Below are 22,176 nucleotides of genomic sequence, written 5' to 3'. Positions count from 1 at the left end.
GTCCTTCCGACGTGCCCTAAAAAGTTGGCTTTTCCAGCAAGCCGGCCTGGCCTGTTAATTTTATTTAATTTAAAAAATGTGAGTGTTATATAAATTGGATTTGTTTTTTGGACTGTTTCTAATTTCCTTTTAACTTTTGTACTAGAGTCAGCCCATGGTGATAAAATAATATATCCAGTTCTTAAAGGATGAAAAGGCATTTTGCAAAGTATCATTCACAAAGTTTATGAGAGCAGCAACCATTAGACAAAAGGGGGGGAGGAGACACTTTCATTGTTCATCTGTATGCTCGATTCAGAACGTGGCTTATTTGACAGACATTAGAAAAACAAACTTACATTTCAGCATTTGGTTGAAGTGTAGCCTGGTTCTTTCAGCTTAATGGCTAATACTTACACCCATGGCAATCGAATCTTGATCCCACTGACGTCAATCGTCATTGATTTTTGCTTGCTTAAAAGTGCACTTTACATATCAAATCTTTTCGTTTGGTAAAAATGCTGGCAGATAATATTTAATATCCAATTTAAACATTTTCTGTTCATTAAACTCTTGTGAATAGAAAATACAAGAACTGTGCTGCTGATATAGTAGAACAGAAACACAATGTTTTCCCACCACTTTTTCCCCTTGATGTAGTCCTGCTTGTGGTAATCACAAAATCTTTAATCATGGACTCTGCTCAAATCCGTGTTGAACAGGGAATTCACAGTACTACATGCATGGCATAACAGGATAAAATTGTTCACAATGATTCCATTAGAATTAGAAACCCAACATGTGGACTTCTATGCAAATCTGAAGGTTTTGTAAGTCATAATCCTTCTGAGACAAGAAAGACAAGAAATGCAAGGAAAGAATAAAATCTGAGAAATAAATGTATGTAGGTATGTATATGTATAACCCGTTACCTCACTGGAGCTATTTGAGCTTGGGGGGATTGGTGTTAAGAACCTGCATTTGGATGGCAACTATTAGCCACCAAGTAAATCAAGGGTAGAACTTTGAAAAACCATAATCATGTCATGACAATGTATGGAATGGCCCACAGCACCTGAAATAAAAAGTCTGCTGAATAACAATTATGGAATGATGTGAAAATGGTTACAATAAATATTGAGAACTTGGGTAACTGATTTTTTTTCTTCCGCAAATTTGTATTTAATTTTTTGTTGTCTTCAAAAAAACACAGGAATGCTATTATAAATAAAAGAATGAAAATACTGTTGAAATCCAATCAATTCATTTTTGCCCTATTGTGCTAAATATCTCTGCCAATAGTTTTTGCAGAGAGAATCCTGTTGTGCCTGCCTATATAAAGCTCCTTTCTACAAGCCCCCCCCCCCCCCAAATCGTTTGATCAATGCTTCCACCAATTGGAAGTATTTTTCAGCCGAAGTTCTCAATTCAACTTGAGACTCAGTGATACATTCTTTTCGTTTCACCATTTTGTGACTTGCCTTAGAATTCGACCACTGACTTCTTTCTACATTATATTTAAAAATACAAGGGGGAGCACTTCTAGGTGGTGGCTGCATTCACATACATTTCTCAATCATATCAGAGTAAATTGACTTTTTAATTGAGCACTGCTTGTATCTACAGCTGGGAAATTGAGGAATAAAAACAGATAATCTTCACACTTTGCCCTGTGAATTAGTCTTAAGGAGTGAAAACTGTAAAAGGTGGTAGAAGTTAAAGTATTGGAGAATGTTTGAGAATAATCAGGATTCTAACAAAGGAGAATATTCGTAGCTCAGGGTTGAAATGAGAGTTCCTTGGTGCTCTCTGAACTTGGTTGCTTTCTTAGTTTGGGTAATGAAATGTCTGCAAGAAAACAACCAAGTTCAGTGAACACTAAGGGTTTCTCAATCAGGATTCTGTTGGGCAAGTATATGTCATGGGTTTGGTTGATCTGCCAGTCTAGTCGTCCCTTGATATTTTCATGCTGACCGAATTCTAGACAATAGAATTCAACAACAACTGGAGTTAACACTCCCCACCCAACCATCTTTTAGTAAAGATGTACACACTCAAACATTATTCATTTATGACTTCCTGACCTTGTGTTACTGCTGAAATGAGTTTTGTACAAGGAAAAAAGAGGGACCAATAGCCTTACTATATAATATCCAAATGGAATGTTGTTCTTCATTTAATTTGCAAACATGTGACTTAGACTTTTATTTGCCTTACTATGCAACTACTTTTTTTGCATTCTGTTCCAACTATACAGTCATGACTGGTATTCTTTCTCTTCAATACAAAACAGAGTTAAAATCTGCCATTGTTATGCCACTTCTGCTCCATAAGGAAAGCTGGAGTCAGTTGCTTTCCTATTCGAAATTCATTTATCAAGAAATCTCCCTTCTTTGTAGTGTTTCTGTATTCTCTGAAAATGATATCCCTGTAATTAGCAATAACGTAAAAATAATGTGTAAAATATAATGAATCAAAAAATACCAAGATTTTTTTTGGGGGAAAAGTATCATACTACTAAACAATGCATATACCTTACATATGTTCATTTGGAGAATACATTGCTTTTTTAGAAGTAGCCCATGTGCATTTTGTTGGATATGCATATAATAAAATGTGAACTGATAATTAGCAGAAGAACTGACCTATCCAAAATCATTTCCAGTACTATCAAATAAAGTCAGCTTCATCTTCGATGTTGCTCCACCTCTAATCCCACCCTTCTGTAATAGGCACACAAAGGTATTCCTAGAACAGTCATTTAGCCTTCAAGTTGATCTGTCAGTCCATTAAAAGTATTGTAAGTTGTGGAAATAGGCTTTAACTTTAATGGGTTTAACTGACTTTTTTATTTTTTTTTCATTACATCTTAAATTGTGTCTCCATCATGTATTGAGGGCTGCCTTGTGTACCATTTTGATAGAAAGACAGATTGTAAACCTAATCAACAAGCAAAGTCAAAAATCCCTGAAAAACTGGATAATTCTTTAGCAATTTACAGGCATTAATAGCATGTTTCTGCAATTTTTGATTGGTAGCATTGTTTGGGTTCAAAAGACATCCTGTACTTCAAAGTGAGTCATTAATGTGTGAATTATACTTTGAGCTTCAATTCTCATAACAAAACTGGGTAGAGGCAAGAGATGGTGAGAATTATCATTCAAATCACTGCAGAGTCTAAGACTGTCTATTCTGGCCTTAATGGATAGAGTAAGAAGGGGACGACAGAGAATGAGGTGGCTGGATGGAGTCACTCCATCCAGCCAATAAGTGTGAGCTTAAATGGACTCCAAAGGATGGTAAAGGACAGGAAGGCTTGGAGGAATGTTGTCCATGGGATCACAATGGGTTGGACACAACTTCGCAACTAACAACAACAAGTGTACCTCAGTTTATAACAAAAAGAACTGGACACCCTTTGGGGGCAAATGTAATTCTGAGTAAAACTATGTAGGATTATGGCTCTGCCATTATTTTTACATTTTTACTAGAAATGCCTGTGGATATCTTTCAACATAACATAATATAATAATCTTGGAGACTTTTAACAAAACTACTTGATATGATTCAACCCTTGGCTACTTCAAGGTCCAATTTCATTTGGTCAGTTTGGCATTAGCATTTTTACATAAAACAAAGTTCATAGATTTATCCACTGTAGTTTTTTTTTTAAATGACAAAAATTGTACTGAATGGCATCTTCATTAATTACTGGAACTCATGCCCACAAATGAACGCAACTCAAACCTGCAAACCAAAAACAAACAAACAAAAACCTCCAGCAGATATTGACCATGTAATCCTTGGCAGGGCAAATGAAAACACTTAAAATATAAGACTTTCAGTAGCCATCAGAAAGTTAAAGTACTGTATACTGGAACTTGAAGGCCTTTATCTGCAAACAAACGAAAGTATATTAATAGTATTGACAAATACTAAAACTAACAGTATTTTGTTCACAGTGCCATTGCTTATACAGGTAGCTTTCCCATGATACTTGTATTTTGGCATGAGAATATATATATATATATATTTCATTATATATGTATATATAATGAAAAACATACAAGTGTGAATATAAACAGGCCACAGATACAGCCACCAAAAGAGACATCTGGGAACATTTAAACTGTACAGCTCTTCCCTTTTGATTCGAGAGGAAACATTGTTCTTGTGGTGAGAATGTCAGTCTTTTATCTAAAGTGACTTAAAATGATCAATGGGTACCACTACGAAAAAATCATTGTGTGCACAGAATAATCTTACTTCAAGGTTCTTTAAATGCCTTTTCCAATGCATCAAATACAAAAATTATAAAAGACATTAGTCAGTTAAAACTTCTCTCTGTGTGGCCAAATGTCTTCTGAGTTCTGATGATGCTGGTGGGGAGTTTTAATGTGCAGCCCAGCTGCCAATTCACTGTACATTACTCCAAGCCTTTGTTCAAAACACCTGTCTCAATATCACACAAAGTTAATGCAACTTGATAACCCAAAATGCACTGGTCTTTCCTGTGTCCTCCACTATTCCTATGAGTTGATTCCTGCTTATCAGTCCAGTTTCATTATCTTACCCAAGCTTGAGATCAGCGGTGACGAATGGCTTCAGATATTAAGATGAAGAAGGAAGATTTGGTGGCACTTCAGAATCAAACCTACAAATAATGTAGGTTTTTCCAATAGGAGGTTACTTCAGGTTCAGTTTTCCTCCTGCTTTCTTGATTTTCTGTCTTGATGATGGGTCAACAGACCTGCAGGATTATGTTGCTGTACCACCTCTATGGGGTTTCTCCTTCATTAAAAGTCTGTTCTTCGTTTTCAGAAATTTGAAGTGTGTGGTCAATGGTGATGCCATGTTGCTTAGGAAGCAATCTCTTCCACTTGGTCTTGTTTCTTCTCAGATGGTTCAGCATGTTTTCAGATAAATGAGTGTTCCCAGTAAAGTTGGCCCATTCTTCAAAGAGTGGCTCCACAATATAAGTCATGAAGCCTGGAGAAAAACATAAGGCAAGTTACATCAGCAGTTTAGTGATCACTAAATGCCCTTTTCTGCTAAATCAACATTCTACTCTGACAAAGAGCTCTAGCATAGCTTCAAGGTTGCATTATTTGGGTGTATCTTAATTAATACAAAATTAATTAATATTAATTTTATTTAACTTACTAAAATTATTTTGCTTTTCTTTTAGAAATAAATGTTTGCTCTCACACTGCTCTACGCCTGCTGGAATGTAATGCTATTTGAACTGAGCTGATGGTATGCCGCCTGGTTATTTGAGGGACCGACTATTTCCCATAACCAGTGGAACATTAACCATTAATCACTGGAACAAGAGATTGTGGGTGTTTCATCACTGGAGTTTTTGAGAAGAGACTGGATACCTACTTCTCCAAAATGGTTGGATTAGAACAGTGTTGGCTAAACCTTTTGTCGAGGCATGCCAAAAGCAAGGGGATCTTGGGGGGCGGGTGCGCGTGCGTGCCCACACCCATGATACAATGTGCTCCCCTGTGTGGCCTCCCCCCGCACATGAGCGCAGGTCTCACTGAAGCCTCCGGACTTCCAGGAGGCGCTTTGGGCCGTTTTTTGCCCTCTAGAGCCTTTAGAAAAGCCTTCTAAAGCCTCTGGAGGGAGAAAAAGGGCCCAATGAGCAACCCAGAAGTTTGTTCCTGAACGTCTGGGCCCTGTTGGGATGTTTTTTTGCCATTTACTGCCTTTTTTGCCCTACCCAAGTTTCAGGGAAGCCTCTTGAAGCCTGGGGAGGGCGGAAAATGGCCCAACATGCAAACCGAAAGTTCGGGAATGGACTTCTGGGTTGCCTGTTGGGCCATTTTTCTCCCTCTGGAGGCTTCCGGAGGCTTCCGTTACCGAGTTTCTGGTTTGCGTATTGAGCGGTTTTTCCCCCTCTAGAGGCTTCAGAAATGCCAAAAATCAGCTTGCCAGCATGCGCACACATGCTGGAGCTGACAGGGCAACGCCTCACGGGCCCTCAGAAATGGCTCCGCATGCCACCTGTGGCACGTGTGCCATAGGTTCGCCATCATGGGGTTAGAAGATCTCCAAGGTCCCTTTCAGCTCTATTCTGATTGAACATCTGCATGGCCAATTTCATCCTTTAGGGTTGGTGCATTCTGAGTTCCTTTGATTAAACAATGTCGTATCTCAGGATCTCAAAAATGTTCCTCTTTAGCACTGGCTACCCTCTGAAATAAAGCTTCCCCAAGATCTGGATGGCCCTGACTCTACTATTCTTTAGAAGAGCCATAGGCCTTCGATGAGGGAGAGTGAGGCTCCCTGCTTCCTTGTACTTGCTTTCCTTAATTTTTTTTATTTCATTGCAATTTGATTATTGTAAGATGCCCAGAGCCATTGAGAGCCATTATTATTATTATATACTTTATTCATTAAATATGAAACTCAGCCAACTGAACATTCAAAAATGCATTACAAATACTAGTGACTGGTGTTAATGGTTGATACGGTTCAATGCCAGCGTCCTAGGTATCCACCAAGTACCTTCTTAAGATGTACGATGTTCCGAGTAGGGCAGTTTTTTGCACTTCTGCTGGTGTTATTGCAGGAAGCTGCAATTTGTTGATGTATCTTATAAAATTCTTGGACATGGTGCCAAGTGCTCAGATGACAGTGGGTATCACTGTTATATGCTTCATCCATAGCCATGTAGTTTCGATGGCCAGGTCGCAATATTTCATTTTTTTTCTGGTTCTTTTTCTTCGACTCTGGTATCTCCTGGAACAGTGATATCAATAAACTGTACACTCGGCCCTCTACAACCGTTATATCTGGCGTGTTGTGCTCCAAATGATGATCTGTTTGTATTCAAAAGTCCCACAAGATCTTCACCTTCTCATTTTCGGTAACTTTTTTCACTTTATGTTCCCATGACTTTTTGGATACTGGTAAATCATATTTTTTACATAATGACCAGTGGATTAATTTAGCAACTCGGTCGTGTCTAGCTTTGTAATCAGTTTGTGCGATTTTGCTGCATTCACATATTAAATGTGAAACAGTTTCGACTTTGTTATTGCAAAGTCGGCAGTTTGGGTTCTCAGTGGATTTTTGTATCTTCGCTTTCATGGCATTAGTTTGTAGTGCTTGTTCTTGAGCAGCCAGTATTAAACCTTCCGTTTCTTTCTTGATAGTTCCCATCTTAAGCCATGTCCATGTCAAGTTGTCATCACGTTTTCCTTCAATGTTTTTCAGGTACTGTCCATGCAAAGCTTTGGTTTTCCATCTATTTAATATGTCATCCAGCTGTTTTTCCTTATATTCTGCCCTTGTTTCTGTTGTTTTTATGCTGTTCTCTGTTTTCACAGCCTACAGCATTTTTTCTGCACTTTTGTTCACATAATCATTCAAACTTCGTTTTTCTTCTTCTACAGTTTGATGGATTTGCAATAGCCCCCTGCCCCCTATTTTTTTTGCCAGGTACAACCTGTCGATGTCACTTCATGGATGTAAAGCGTATACTTCGTGGATGTAAAACATATTCAAAAGTTTGCGTGTTTTCCGGTCCAAGTTTTCCAGTTCAGCCAGAGTCCAGTTGATGATTCCAGCTGGGTAACGTATCACTGGAACTGCCCATGTATTAATGGCTTTAATTATGTTTCCAGCATTCAGCTTTGATTTTAATATTTTGTGGACCCTCCTTGTTAAGTAATTAAGCTCCCCGTTAGAAGAGCGAGTATGCAGAGAAGCGTAGAGAGAGTGGTATGGAAGAACACACACAAACCAGCAGACAGGGACACTGAATAGTATAAAAATATAGTAGTTTACTATGTAGAAATATAGAGGTATTCAGAGTCCGGTTAACAGTCCAAGTCATACACGGTTCAATAATTCAGTTATCAATATAGTCAGTCTAACACACAAAGTATAGCTAAACAGTTGCAAACCACAATACCTCAAAATACACCAACCAGCTTCAAACAAAACAGAGAGATCTAACAGCCATTCTGGCTCCCTCTTATAGCTGCTTGAGGTAACAAGCCAATTACATATCTTTACTTTACATACAGTAAAGTAATCATAGCTTATATACATTGCCAAGCCAAGCCTAGGGTTACATCCCTAACACTCCTGATGTATTTTGCGTTTACTTTTTGACTTTTCCATTCAAGATGTTATCTGCTTCCCATATGCCTAGGTACTTGTAACTATCATCCTTTGCTAATGCTTTCACTATATTTATAAATAATAATAATAATAATAATAATAATAATAATAATAATAATAATAATAATAATAATAATAATAATAATAATAATAAATATTTATTTCTTAGCCGCACCCTCTCCCGAAGGACTCGGGGCGGCGTACAATAAAACATATAAAATACATATCTAGACAAGACATACATATAACAAAGACGTATACCAAGACGTATACAAGGAGGAGGTGGGCTGGTGAATAAAAACAATTAAAATCACAATGTTTAAAAACCCCTAAATAAATGAATAAAATTAAATTACCCAAATAAAAAACCCGTCAGGAGCGATATAGTTAGGTCATATTTAAGCCAGGCCAGCTGCTTGGAATAGGCGGGTCTTGAGCTTTACACGGAAGGAGCGGAGGTCAGAGGTATTCCTAATATCCGGAGGGAGGTCATTCCACAGGGCTGGGCCCGCCACAGAGAAGGCTCTACTCCTAGGCGCCCCCCCCCCCCCGACACTGTCTGGTGGACGGCACCTGGAGGAGGCCCTCTCTGTGCGAGCGGATTGGTCGCAGGGATGTATGGGGCAGAATACGATCCCGCAAGTAACTAGGTCCTGAGCCATGGAGCGCTTTAAAGATCGTTATCAAAACCTTGAAATTTCTATTACCCAGTTCTATTCCTTCTGTTTTTTCCATTTTTCCTTGCTGCATGGATAATATAGCACATTTTTCAAGTCCAAAGTTCATTTTGATGTCACTGCTGAACAGCTGAACTGTGTTGAGTATTGATTTAAGTTCAGTGGGGCTTTTTGCATACGTTTTTAAGTCATCCATGTATAGTAGATGGTTTATCTTGCCATGTTGGCTTGAGATTTGGTATCCCAGTTTTGTGTTTTGTAGGATTATTGTCAGTGGAATTAATGCAATGTTGAACAGTAGTGGTGAAAGTGAATCCCCTTGGAAGATCCCTCGTCTGATGTTGACTTCACCAATGTTCTCCCCATTTGTTGTTAGAACTGTTTTCCATTTTTGCATATTTGCTTTCAAAAATGTACAGATATTTTTGCTGATTCCAAAGTTTTCCAGACAGGTGTTAATCCAGCTGTGGGATAATGAGTCAAATGCCTTTTTGTAATCAATCCACGCCATATTTAAATTTGTTTTTTTTTTCGTTTTGCATTTTTTAGTACCATTTTGTCTATGAGCAGCTGATCTTTTGTTCCTCTTGATTTTTTATAATTTCCTTTTTGTTCTACTGGATACAAACTGTTTTCCATCAGATGATTGAATACTGAATTTGCCAGTATCCTTGTAAAAAGTTTGAATGTTGTTGGCAGACAAGTAATTGGGTGATAGTTGCTTGGTTCTGTGCCTTTTTCTGGATCTTTCATTATCAAGTATGTTCAGCCAGCTGTTAACCATTCTTCGCTTGTTGCATTTTGAAGCTTTTGATCAAATTGAGTGGCCATGCGATGATGGAGGCTTGTCAGGAGTTTTAACCAGTATCCATGCAGTTCATCCAGGCCAGGTGCACTCCAGTTCTTGACCTTCTTTGCTTGTTTTGCCACCATGTCAGTTTTTATTACAATATTTTCCATCTTGTTTTGTGTTGGTTGTTGTTGAATATCTTTGATCCAGGAGGAAGTGTTGTTGTGTTCCACTGGGTTTTCCCACAGTTCTTTCCAAAAATTCAAAGTTTCTTCTTTACATGGGTGAATATTCTTTTGGATTTGAATTTCATCAAGGGACCGGTAGAAGAGGTGTTGGTTTTTTCTGAACTGGACATTTTCACGATATTGTTTTATTCGTCCTTCGTCCTTTCCTTCCTGGTGCTATTGCACATTGTTTTAGTTCTTCCATAATTTCCGTTATGATTTTTTCCTCCAGGTTGTATTTTTTGTGTAAACTATTTTTCAGCTTTTTGTTCTTTAGTTTTCCTTCTTTCAAGAACTTCAGATTGCTGATATCCCCTTGTAGTTTTTAAATTTTATTTTCAAGTCGAATTTTCCACTTTGGTGTTCCAGTGGGTTCCTTTTTTGGCATTTTATAACCTAGTTCTGCAGTTATAACAGTGGCTGTGCTATACATTAATTGGTTGGTTTCCTATAGTGTGCTGGATGGGACAGAAGTTAAAATGCTGTTCAAGGCAGTTAACAGATCTTTCACTCATTTGCTATACCCTTCCCGAATGATAGGTAGTCTTTTTCTTTCTACATTTACTTTGATGTGGTTTTCAATTTTTTCTTTCAGCATTTTTGCTAGATCACTTAGCTCTACACTTTCAAGTTGTTGCACAGGAGAGTCTTCATCCTGTATGTTCGTTTCTTCCACTGGCTGGTCAATTTGTTCAGGTGTTGGAGCAATTTCTTCAGCTTGTTTATCATCACTTGTTGTTTTCTTTTTAGCCAATGTTTCTAGATGTTGCATTTCCACTTCAGTGAAAACTTTATTACGGATGATGAAGAGTCTTTGATCCATTAATCTTTGTTCAGTTATGTCACTTTCCGGGTGTTGTTCCTTCCACAGTTGCATCATTCTTGTTTGAAATCCCCTGGCTGTTGGTTCTGCCTGGTAGTAATATTTGAGGATTTGTCGATTTTCTTTGGTTGTCCAAGTTTTGTGCTTTGGTTCCAATCGCTTTGCAGTTGCACCCCCTGGTTCCCTGGCAGTAACAACTGAGCCTTGTAGCCCCTTTTTCGAAAGATGTCCAGGAGCCATAGCATCTGACATGGTCCTTGTAACCCGGGAGATGACCAATCCAAAGTGGAATTTTGTTGGTGTCTCCTCATCATTAGTGATGGTAGGTGCCTGGCTTGGTTCCCAGTGCTAAGCCACTACTGAGTCAAGGATGATAATATCATAACTGTAGGAACCGCATCAGATAGCTGTCCAGGCCTAGCCACGGCAGGAAAGAGGCCTACCTTCTTGTTCGATGGTAGGAAGGGTTGTTGTTGTTGTTATTACTATTATTGTTGTTGTTATTGTTATTATTATTATTGTTATTATTATTATTATATGATTGTATCACAGCGGCCAGTTGTTTCGCCGGATTTGGCATTGATTACGTCGGGCCCCACCCAGGGGCCTAGGACATCGTAACGTATTTTCGTAATATACGTGCAGATCCAAGCAGTGCAGCTTTTTGCATTTGACTGATGGTGATTTTGTCAAGTTTTAACTTTTTAAAATGTAATTCCAGTGCTTTTGGAATAGCACCCAGTGTGCCGATTACCACTGGAATTATTATTATTATTATTTGACGTACAGTCAGCCAGATGTTTAGACTGAAAATGACATTTTATTCTTCTTCATTCTCACTCTTGTCATAAGAACCTATTTACTAATTCAGGAAGTCTTATGGCTATTTTACACCTAATTAAAATATTACTAAATGTAAAGATGGAAGACTACAGAAATACCCATAATGGAGAAATGGATCGCGAAAATGGCAAAGGTTGTAGAAATGACTAAAATGACCTGTTTGATAAAGGAGGGACCAATAATTAGCTTTATAAAAGATTGAAAACTCTTTATAGACTATTTATGAAAATGGACAAAAATAAATTAGTAATTTGATGATTTAGTAAAAGGCTTGTTTGTGGAAAGCATTTTGGGAGGATAGAGATGATAATTACTACATAACTGCTGCAAAGAAGTAGTTTATTTTACACATCTTTCTCTTTTGTTATTTCTCACTTTTCCTTTTATGTTTTCAGAACTCCCTTTTCTCCTTTTCCTTTTACATTTCCAAGTTTTTTAATCTTATATAAAAACTTATTTTAATACAAGTTGTATTTAAAAACTCTAATTGCATTTTGGGGGTGACTACTACTATGTGTAGTGAAATGTACCTAAAACTAGACCATGGTGCACATTTCCATAGCTGGGCTGAGAAGGGCTCCACATGGATAAAAAGAAAGGTAAAAGAGTCAGGAAATCCTTTGCCTGCAAAATCATTGCTGCTTCTTAAGTTGCCACTGGCCATAATTCCTGTGGGCACTTAGCTCCTTTTTTAAAACTTTTATTTCCTGCATAATACAGTGGTTGTCACAAATGACCTGGCACAGCAGTCAATTCATCTTGGCATCCAAAGTCACCATAATTGTACACCCATTAGTAGCTAAGCTTTAATTTGATTCAGTATTATTAGCATTGATAGATTAGAAAATGTTTGGCCTTTGATTTTGATCTTAAGCGTTCAACTTAAATACACCTAGTCCTTGAATTACAACCATTCATTTCGTGGCTGTTCAAAGTTACGACCACACTGATATGTGACTTATGACAGTATCTCCACGGTCATATGATCAAAATTGGCAATTGACTCATATTTATGACAGTTGGAGTCTCCCGGTGTCATGTGATCACTTTTTGTGAAAAGTAAAGTCAATGGAAAAGCCAGATTCACTTAGCAACTGTGTTACTAACTTAAAACTGCAGTGATTCACATTACAACTAGAATAGAATAGAATAGAACAGAACAGAATAACAAAGATGGAAGGGACCTTGGAGGTCTTCTAGTCCAACCCCCTGCCTAGGCAGGAAACCCTACACCATTCAGACAAATGGTTATCCAACATCTTCTTAAAAACTTCCAGTGTTGGAGCATTTACAACTACTGCAGGCAAGTTGTTCCATTGATTAATTGTTCTAACTGTCATGAAATTTCTGCTTAGTTCTAGGTTGCTTCTCTCCTTGATTAGTTTCCACCCATTGTTTCTTGTCCTACCGTCAGGTGCTTTGGAAAATAGCCTGACTTCCTTTTCTTTATGGCAGCCCCTGAGATATCGGAACACTGCTATCCTGTCACCCCTGGTCCTTCTTTTCATCAAACGAGACATACCCAGTTCCAACAACGGTGGCCAGAAAGGATGTAAAATGGAGCAAAACCCACAAGCAGTTAGCTTTGTATCCCAAAGGATTATAAAACTTATTTTATCTGACTGCCAAGTAGTTTTTCATGGAATAGAAAAATTATGGTTCTTATTAGGAGGTCAGGCTAATGATACATGGTATACTCACCAATTTGTATACTAGGTATTGTGTCTTTCTTCTGATTACAAAGAGGACTTATTTCCAAGTCAAATTTCTGCTCCAGATCACCTATCAGAAAGGATGATTAATTTTTGACACCATAAATGTTTTTATGTGTAGAGCTCTAACAATTTGGTCTACTGGGTAAGGCACTAGGCTAGTAAGTGGGAGATCATGAGTTCTAGTCCTGCCTTAAATATGAAAGCCAGCTGGATGTCCTTGGGCCAATCACTTTCTCTCAGCCCAGTTCACCTTCACAGCAACCCCAGGAACTTGTGGGGAAAATAGGAGAAGGAAGATATGTTAGATATCTTCACCGCCTTGAATTATTTGTAAAAATAAATAAAGGCAGAGTACAAATAAATAAATAAAATTTAATAATTTATACGCTAATCTGTCTGAATGCTGCAAATCCTAGAGGGAAATAATTGTATCCATACACAGCTTTCTACAATCTACATCGCACATGCCTGTTACCAAATCATGCAAGGCTAAGAAAAGATATAGGACTCCTTTCTTGCACAAATTATTTTATGGTCATTTGTAGTACTTAAGTGATGTGCTGGAAACCTCTACATTTGTATAGATAGAGCACAGTGGTTGTATTTATATTTCATTACTTTATTGGTAGACATTTGTAAGTCATTTAATCTTATTAAACTGCAAATTTTGTATTATTTCTTGGAGAAGATGTCTATTTAATCTAAAATATGTACCATAACGTGTTACTTGCTACCATTCCTTTCATACACCTTTTATGTGCATTGCAATTATCAGTAGCTTTGGGTGGTCAGAAGTATAACCTGTAATGTAAATCTTCCCTAACTTTATGCTCCAGACATTTGCAAGATTCCAACATCCAAAATTCCCAGCCAGGGGGTTCACATTTGGGTTAGATGTTTCATGGATTGTGATCCAAATGCAGCTGAAGGGTACTTGATTGGGATAATCTGAACAAGATGAGTCCTTTCAGGTGGAAACTACTTTGCAAGTCACTAGCTACTTAGGTCTTTTCTACCCCCTGGTTTAGTCATACTATATAAAGTGAGAACAATTATATCAATACACAATGCTTTGGTTTGAAGGCTCTTCCAAACACCTGCAAATGGATTTTCCTTTGTGATGGAATGGTGAGGGGAAATCAAAATGTTGAGAGTTCTACGTATAGGCCAAGTCAGACCTTTAATCCATTCTGGGGAATTCTGGGTGTTGAAGTCCACATAGGCCAAGTCAGACCCTTAATCCATTCTGGGGAATTCTGGGTGTTGAAGTCCACAATCTTAAAGTTGCCAAGTTTTGAGAACTCTGGCCCTGATTCATTATCTTTTATTATTATTAAAAAGACTAGTGAACATCACTGTTCAAGGTTAATCAAGGCAATTAAATGGCTAGGGTTGTATCAATCACTTTCTTTTCTTTTATTATCTTTTTTTTTAAAAAGAAGGCATTTATTTAAGAAGGTTGGATTTTCCCCAGATTTTTTTTTTAGCAACTTCAAATAAGATGACTAGTCACAGCCACTTCATATTAAAATTATGATTCAGAAACACAGAGCCAAGGTGAAAATATATCAGATTGCTGACCTTGCCTGTAGAATTCCTCACAAACTCGCTCGCTCCACTGTTTGCTTAACTCCCAGAGCCGGCAAGGATTGCAAATGTCTGCGCACTTAAGTGCAATCTGAAAATAAAAGACATCCACTATGCAGTAAGACATATAATACTTTATTAGCCGTTGCAAGTTTTATGCTGTTGTACAAAAGACACTCAGAAGGGAAATTATTCCATAATACCAAACAAACAAGACCTCTATATAACACTGTAAATCTGTATATTTTATAAATGCAAATATACCCTGATGTTGGAAGGTCCTGAAGCCTCCAGAGGGCCTCGGGAACAGGATGGGATGGGGGAGGCTCTTTTCGCCCTCCCCAGGCTCCTATAAAGCCTCTGAAGCCTGGGGAGAGCAAAAAATGGCTTTAAAAAAAGCTGAACTCGCGTGCCCTGACAAATGGCTCCATATGCCACCTGTTTGCCATCCCGGCACTAGAGGCATTTTCTTAGTCACTGTAAAAAACAAACGCTTGACTTAGCCAACAGGGCCTTTGTATATTCTTGTGCTGTTTTCACCTAATAGAATAATGCTGTGATGGCGAACCTATGACACACATGCCACAGGTGGCATGCGGAGCCATTTCTGAGGGCATGTGAGGTGTTGCCCTGTCAGTTCCAGCGCACATGCATGTGCTGGCAAGCTGATTTTCGGCCATTTTTCACCCTCCAGAGGCTTTCCCAAAGCCTCCAGTGGGTGAAACACGACCCAATGCGCAAACCGGAAGCTTGGGAATGGACTTTCAGATTGCGCGTTGGGCTGTTTTTCGCCCTACGGAGGCTTCAGGAGGCTTCCCTGAAGCCTTCAGAAGGCAAAAACAGCCCAATGCGCCTCCTGGAAGTCGGTAGGCTTCAGTGAGTCCTGTGTGCATATGGGGGTGGGTGGGTTGTGCGTGCATGCGCGCATTGCATTATGGTTGTGGGCATGGGCCACTCCACCATGCTCCCCATGCTTTTGGTACGCCTTGACAAAAAGGCTAGCCATCACTGGCATAATGTGTAAAATGGATGAAAGTGAATAATTCAATGAATACTATAAAATAATCAAAGAAACTTGGTACCACTGGGGCTCTTTGCTTCACGACTCCTCTGCTCTGGGCCACCAGAGAAAATATCTACTTTTAAACAGAAACCATCAACATTTACCTGGAGCATGAAATGCCTGTCTGAAGCATCCTCTAATTTCAAGTCCTGGTTTTTTAGATGAGCTTTCAGCTGGGTCAAAAATTCGTTCTGCCTGTTGATATCTGTTGCCAAGATCAGGGAACCAAGCTGTTGTTCAATGTCATGACTACAGGACAATGCAAAATAAACAAAAAGCTGTTATTAACAGATGTCATTTCCCCCTCTTTGTATTGTTAGGGTAATGCCTCCTCTTATTAACAACACCATCAAAATGGTGGGCATAATTGGAGTGATCCAAGCCCTGCCTATTTTGGCATATATGTGAGTCACATCTTTAAACGAGGTGGGACTTCAATTGCCTAGCTGTGCCCGCCATTTTGATGCCATTGACCCTTCTTGTGTACCTCCTCGAGGAACTCCATTTTCATCTGGCTTATGATTAGGGCTGTGCAATGGAAGGATGCTTCAGAAACTGAATGTAGCATCGTCCCTGCAGCTCATTAAAACAGCTACATCTTTTTCCACAATCACACAGCCCTATTTCTCATAGTGCTGGTATAAATCTCACCAGTGTCCTCCTATAATTTCTTCCAGTTTGAATGAGGCAGCAAGCCCTCTGGAGGGATGCTGAACTGTATTCCACACATGTGCCCTAACTATGTGCTGAGAGTCTATGAGACTTCACAATTTTTGCTACACAGAGATTTTGAATGTGGAGAAGGAAAATATTTAAGCTTGGTATAGAGATTGCCCTTAGAACACCTGAGTAACGCCAGACAAATTGGGCAATTTCTAAGCTGTATTTTAATTTTTTTCCAGACAAATGTGATTGGGAAGCATGCACGTATGCATACAGATATGCATGCACCAACATACATATCATATCCACACGGATCACACAGGGATTACAACAGCATACTATATTCACAAATGTGGATCTTTTTAAAATGTTTGAATCTGGTGCTTTTATAGTGTTCTAGGGCCATTAAATAGATAGTTAAATGAATAAATGGATGGACTCACAAATCAGGCCAGGCAAAACCCAAACAAACTCACCATTCATTTGCACACCTGTTCATCCTATAAAGTACACTGTAAAAACATTGCATTCAAAAAAGTTCTGGGAATCCACATGAGATCAGCTCATTTCCCAGAATCCGATGCTCACCTCTCTTCTTTCGGCAGATGTGCAAGGAGTCTTGATTCTCGAAGTATGCCTATTGTAGATCTCCAGTGATGGTTTTCTAATACAGAGACATTCTGGAAAAGGGATGGGAAAAAAATCACACCAAACTGGAATGGATGCAATTTTAATAAAAAGAATAGGTGTATTTTTAAAAAGGACAAAGTATGAATTTCATTCGGTGTTGTGTAAGGCAGTGAGGTTGTCCTACAGTAGCCTTGTCTTAATTCACAAGGCAATAATATTTCTCCATCCTTTTTCTTTACTTCTCCCTATAAGCCCTGACATTTCAAAGACTTTGCAGCCAGGCCTTAGATCAAGCCAGCTGTATGCCTAGCATTTGGCTGTGCCTTGTCAAAACTGATAGAAAAAGATGAGCTTGTCACAAGATAATCTCATCATCATTCTGTACTAGCCTTGGTACTTGTGGCCCTGTCTATTTCTTTATCTTTGAGTGTACAAGGACTGTCTAAATTGTTACATAGCTGACATCTCAGAGAAGAGAAGGAAAAATGGAGGGGAGGACCACAAGCTTTTAAAAAAGCGTATGCAGCTCTCCTCTTATTTCTGTAATGAGCTAATTATAAAACTGCGACTCTCTTACCGTGTTTCCCCAGAAAATAAGACTGGGTCTTACATTAATTTTTGCTCCAAAAGATGCATTAGGGCTTATTTTCTGGTTAGAACTTTTTTTTCAGGGAAATATGATACTAAATGCATCCATCTGGCTGACAATCTTAAGTGGGGCTTATTTTGGGGGGGGGGGTAGGGCTAATATTACGAGCATCCTGAAAAATCATGCTAGGAATTATTTTCCGGTTAGGTCTTATTTTCAGGGAAATGGGGCATAACTCATTCACACCTATAGACTGAGTTCCTTGGATGTATTTTACAACTGAAAGGCAAGTAAATTCAATCAGTGTCACATGCCAAGATAGGAGGGCCAACTAGGCTTGAGGATATCCAAATTCCAATCCCAACCATTGAGATCCCTCAGTAAGTTTAGCAGACATTATCTCATCGTTCAAGCTTACTTCATGAATTGTTGTGAAGACAAACAGGTATTTATGGGGAAGGAGAGAGAAATGCTTCGAGAAAATATTGTCTAGGAATTCAATAAGTAAATGTGTTACTAAATGATGGACCACAGAGATTTATGTCTGGCAAGGTTCTATGCCAGCCAGATAACACTGTTGGATCCAGAGGCCATTTGGATGGGGAACTGTTAAAAAACTATTAAATCATAAATAATAGCCTGTGCTACTATAATTCTTTAGCCAAGGTTAGAAACTTATAAAGCTAACACTGCTTATTGAATGCAACCTCTGTTTATTAAAGAATGCTATGGAAGTCTCACTTATATATTCAAATGCAACATTTGTCTTGGGAGAGAATTCATATAATCTTCGGCACTATTTCCAAATTATTTTTCTTTTTGATTTTAGGCTATAAAATGTATGTTTGTTCCAATATATATTTGAAATCGGTGCTTTGTGTCTGCCTCTAATTTTAATTTCTGAACAGAAAGTCTGACCCCTAAAACTCAAAATTAACTATGACATTTAGCAATTTTGTGCCATTTTTCTTAGTTCACAGTACATAGCATAGGGCAGTGATGGTGAACCTTTTTTGGCTCGCATGCCAAAAGCGGGGTGGTGGTGGTGCAGGGGGTCACACTTAATGCTATGCTTCCCTGAAGCGTCCCTGAAGCCTACGGAGCACGAAAAACCGGCCCTATGGGCAAACCGGAAGGTCAGAAATGGACTTCCAGTTTGCTCGTAGGGCTGGTTTTAGCCCTCCGGAGCCTTCAGGGGCCTTCAGGCTCCGGAGAGGCCCCTAAAGGCTCCGGAGGGCTAAATCCGGCCCTACGAGCAAACCGGAAGTCCGTTCCTGAACTTCCGGTTTGCTGTAGGGGCCAGTTTTTCACGTTCCAGAGGCTTCAGGGAAGCCTCTGAAGGGAGAAAAACGGCCTCAAAAGAAGGCCAAAGTCAGCTGGCCAGCGCATGCATGCCTCGTGTGCCCTGACAAATGGCTCCGCATGCCATCTGTGTCACGCGCACCATAGGTTCGCCATCACGGGCATAGGGAGTACCTATTCTTCAAGTCTATCTTTACAGCTATTCACTTTTTTAATGAGGCACAATCCACCTCCTTGTCATATTCTGCACTTCTTTCACATATACTGTAGAATTATAAAGCTACTGTTACATCTCATAAAAGTAGGAATAGAATTTTAGAAAGTTCTGTTTCCTACAAATACTGTCTGTGTATGTGGGGAGTAAATGAGTTGTGTGAGTCATTTTTATAGGCATGGATGACCGCTTCCCACACTTCATTGTCTACATCTTGAAAATAGTTCTCCAATAACTGAAAAGTTGAGGTGACCATGGCAAAAAGAAGTGACTGCAACCTCTAATACTATACAGTCCTAACAAAGGTGATTTTAAAAAGCAATAATTTATGCTAACCGCTTTCTCACCTGATATAAACCGGCAAGATGATGTTTAGTTTTTATTAAAAATGGCTGGTTGACTCCTGGATGGTCTACATCATGTGCTGCAGCAGCCAATAATCCAAGCATAACATCCAGAGGGGTGAGGAAGTTAGCAAGCTGGAGCATGTAAAAAGGGGTTCAGAGTTAAAGGTGACTGCATTTTTACAATATGTATTTTTACATATTACAATTACCATACATTGAAATCTCATGCACTGTGTGAAACTTTATGCAGGTTTTGTTGAATAACAAAACATTGGACCTAATTCACACACAGTGTTAAGTCATTAATGTTGGTTCTTAAAGCACTGGTTCCCTCATCACACTAAGCCCGTGATGGCGAACCTATGGCACGTGTGCCTGAAGTGGCTCGCGGAGCCATGTGTCCTGGCACGTACGGCTTTGCCTGTTTCTCTTCCGGCATGCATGCATGTGTGACGATCAGTGGTCCTTCCTGTGTGCAGCAGTGTTTGAAACTGGAAGAGCTGGTCTTCTGTTTTCCTGCATGAGCATGCATGCCAGCCAGCTGATTGTTGCCCGCACATGCCCGCCAGAAACCTGAAGACTAGCTGGCCAAAAACCGGAAGTTCATTTTCGGGCACACGGATGTGCCTTGGGCAGTTCCTCCTCCAGGTTGCGGCCAGATGAGCGCACGCACATGTGCAAAGCGCACACGCAAACTCCCTTTTTGGCACTTGATGCCGAAAAGGTTCACCATCACTACACTAAGCTATGGCTTGTATCCACTCTAGTTAACATAGTTGAACAAGCCATAGTGGTCATAATTTATAAAGCACAATGGCTGAATTCACATTAATTCAAAGCCAAGCAACCATTATGGCTCTTTGTATACCCATTTTTCAGTGGCTCCAGGAAACTATAATGTTTTTCACTTTATACCATCACTTCAGAGGTGAAATTCAGCAGGTACTGACATGTTCTGGAGAAGCGGTAGCAAAAAGTTTGAGTAATTCGGAGAACTGGCAAATACAACCTCTGGCTGGCTCCAGAGTGGGGAAGGGAATGGGGATTTTGCAATATCCTTCCCCCAGGAATGGGGAGGCAATGGAGATTTTGCAGTATCCTTCCCCTACCATGCCCCCAGAACCGGTAGTAAAAAAAATTGAATTTCGCTGCTGCACCCCTCCCTATTATTCAACTTTAGCAAAAAAGTGAATTGTCTTTTTTTTTTAAAGGAACTATTAAATAGTGATATGAAAGTTATATGTCAATAACTTTTTTTTTTGGAAAGCATGCTGCCAAAGCTTGATAGACATATGAGTTCCAGTATAATTTTAGCAGGCACTTTGATGCTGCAACGGATAAAGTTGTAATGTAATGCACAAAATGCATGAACAATTAAGAGCCCATCAGAAAGGTCTGGATGCAGTCACAACCATACCATCAAAATCCTACCCCTCTTTTGGTGCATTATACCATGATGCTTCAATCACATAGTCACATTTGCCTTCCAGAGGTTTTTCTGTCTCTTTCTTCTCCCCACTTCCCTTCCTCTGGGGAACACCTCTGGGATACTAAGTTACAACCAATGTAAAAAAAACAGAACCCCACCACTTTTGATTTCTAAAGACCACCACTGAAAATGGCCTTCTCTGGTGCAGCCCCTACCCTCTGGAACAGCACTTGCTCCCATTCTGTGATAACAGAATAACAGAGTTATTTCCTACTCAAGCAGGAAACTCTATACCAGGGCTGTTAAACACCCAGCCCGCGGGGTGGATGTGTCATGTGCTGGCTACACCCATGCCCGGTTTAGCAAAAGGGGGGGAAAGTCTTGATACGTCACATGATGCCACCATGACAATGTGAGTTTGATACTCCTGCTTTATACCATTTCAGACAAATGATTGTCCACTTTCTTCTTAAAAACCTCCAGTGATGGTGCACTCACAACTTCTGGAGGCAAGCCATTCCACTGGCTAATTGTTCTCACTCTCTGGAAATTTCTCCTTAGTTCTAGGTTGCTTCTCTCCTTGATTGGTTTCCATCCATTGCTTCTTGCCCTGCCTTCTGGTGATTTGGTAAATAGCTTGACCCCTTCTTTTTTGTGGCAGCCCGTCAAATATTGGAACACTGCTCTCATGTCACCCCTGATCCTTCTTTTCACTAGACCCAAATGAAATGTCCTGCAACCATTCTTCATGTTTTAGCCTCCAGGCCCCTAATCATCTTTGCTGCTCTTTTCTCCACTCTTTCTAGAGTCTTAACATCTTTTTTAAATTGTGGCAATCAAAGCTGGATGCAGTATTCCAAGTATTTACCATTATAAAACAGTACTAATACTTCATGTGAACTTAATTCTATCCCTCTGTTAATGCATCATGGATTGCATTGACTTTTTTGGTGGCTGCAGTACACTACTGACTCGTATTTAAGTGATTGTCCACTAGGATTCCAAGATCTTCCTGCAGTTACTGCTATTGAGCCAGGTATCACTTATTTTATACCAGCACATTTTTCTTGCCTAAGTGTAAAACCTTACTTTTCTCACCATCAAATTTCATTTTGTAAAGGTAAGGCTCAGTGTTGTCTGTTGACGTTCTTCTGGATCT

General features: G+C 39.3%; 1 protein-coding gene across 6 annotated transcripts in view; it reads right to left on the bottom strand.

The window, feature by feature from the left end:
- Window positions 1-273: 273 nt before the first annotated feature.
- The window catches only part of PDE7B (phosphodiesterase 7B), a 159,702-nt gene continuing 137,799 nt past the window's right edge, over window positions 274-22,176 (bottom strand). For 3 of the 6 annotated variants that reach the window (XM_081943681.1, XM_081943682.1, XM_081943679.1), the window contains 6 exons: window positions 19,589-19,720; window positions 17,095-17,186; window positions 15,948-16,092; window positions 14,775-14,871; window positions 13,180-13,260; window positions 4,242-4,968 (listed from right to left, as the gene is read on the bottom strand). In XM_081943681.1, the coding sequence (XP_081799807.1) occupies window positions 4,757-4,968; window positions 13,180-13,260; window positions 14,775-14,871; window positions 15,948-16,092; window positions 17,095-17,186; window positions 19,589-19,720 (759 nt within the window). In that variant the 3' untranslated portion in view covers window positions 4,242-4,756. The other 3 variants (XR_014174570.1, XM_081943680.1, XM_081943683.1) reach the window with 3 other exon arrangements.

The sequence above is a fragment of the Natrix helvetica genome (assembly GCF_964273705.1).
Source record: "Natrix helvetica genome assembly, chromosome: 2".
In the NCBI taxonomy this organism is placed as follows: domain Eukaryota; kingdom Metazoa; phylum Chordata; class Lepidosauria; order Squamata; family Natricidae; genus Natrix; species Natrix helvetica.
Note: the sequence above shows the minus strand (reverse complement) of the source record. Positions and strands in the feature narration are given on the sequence as shown.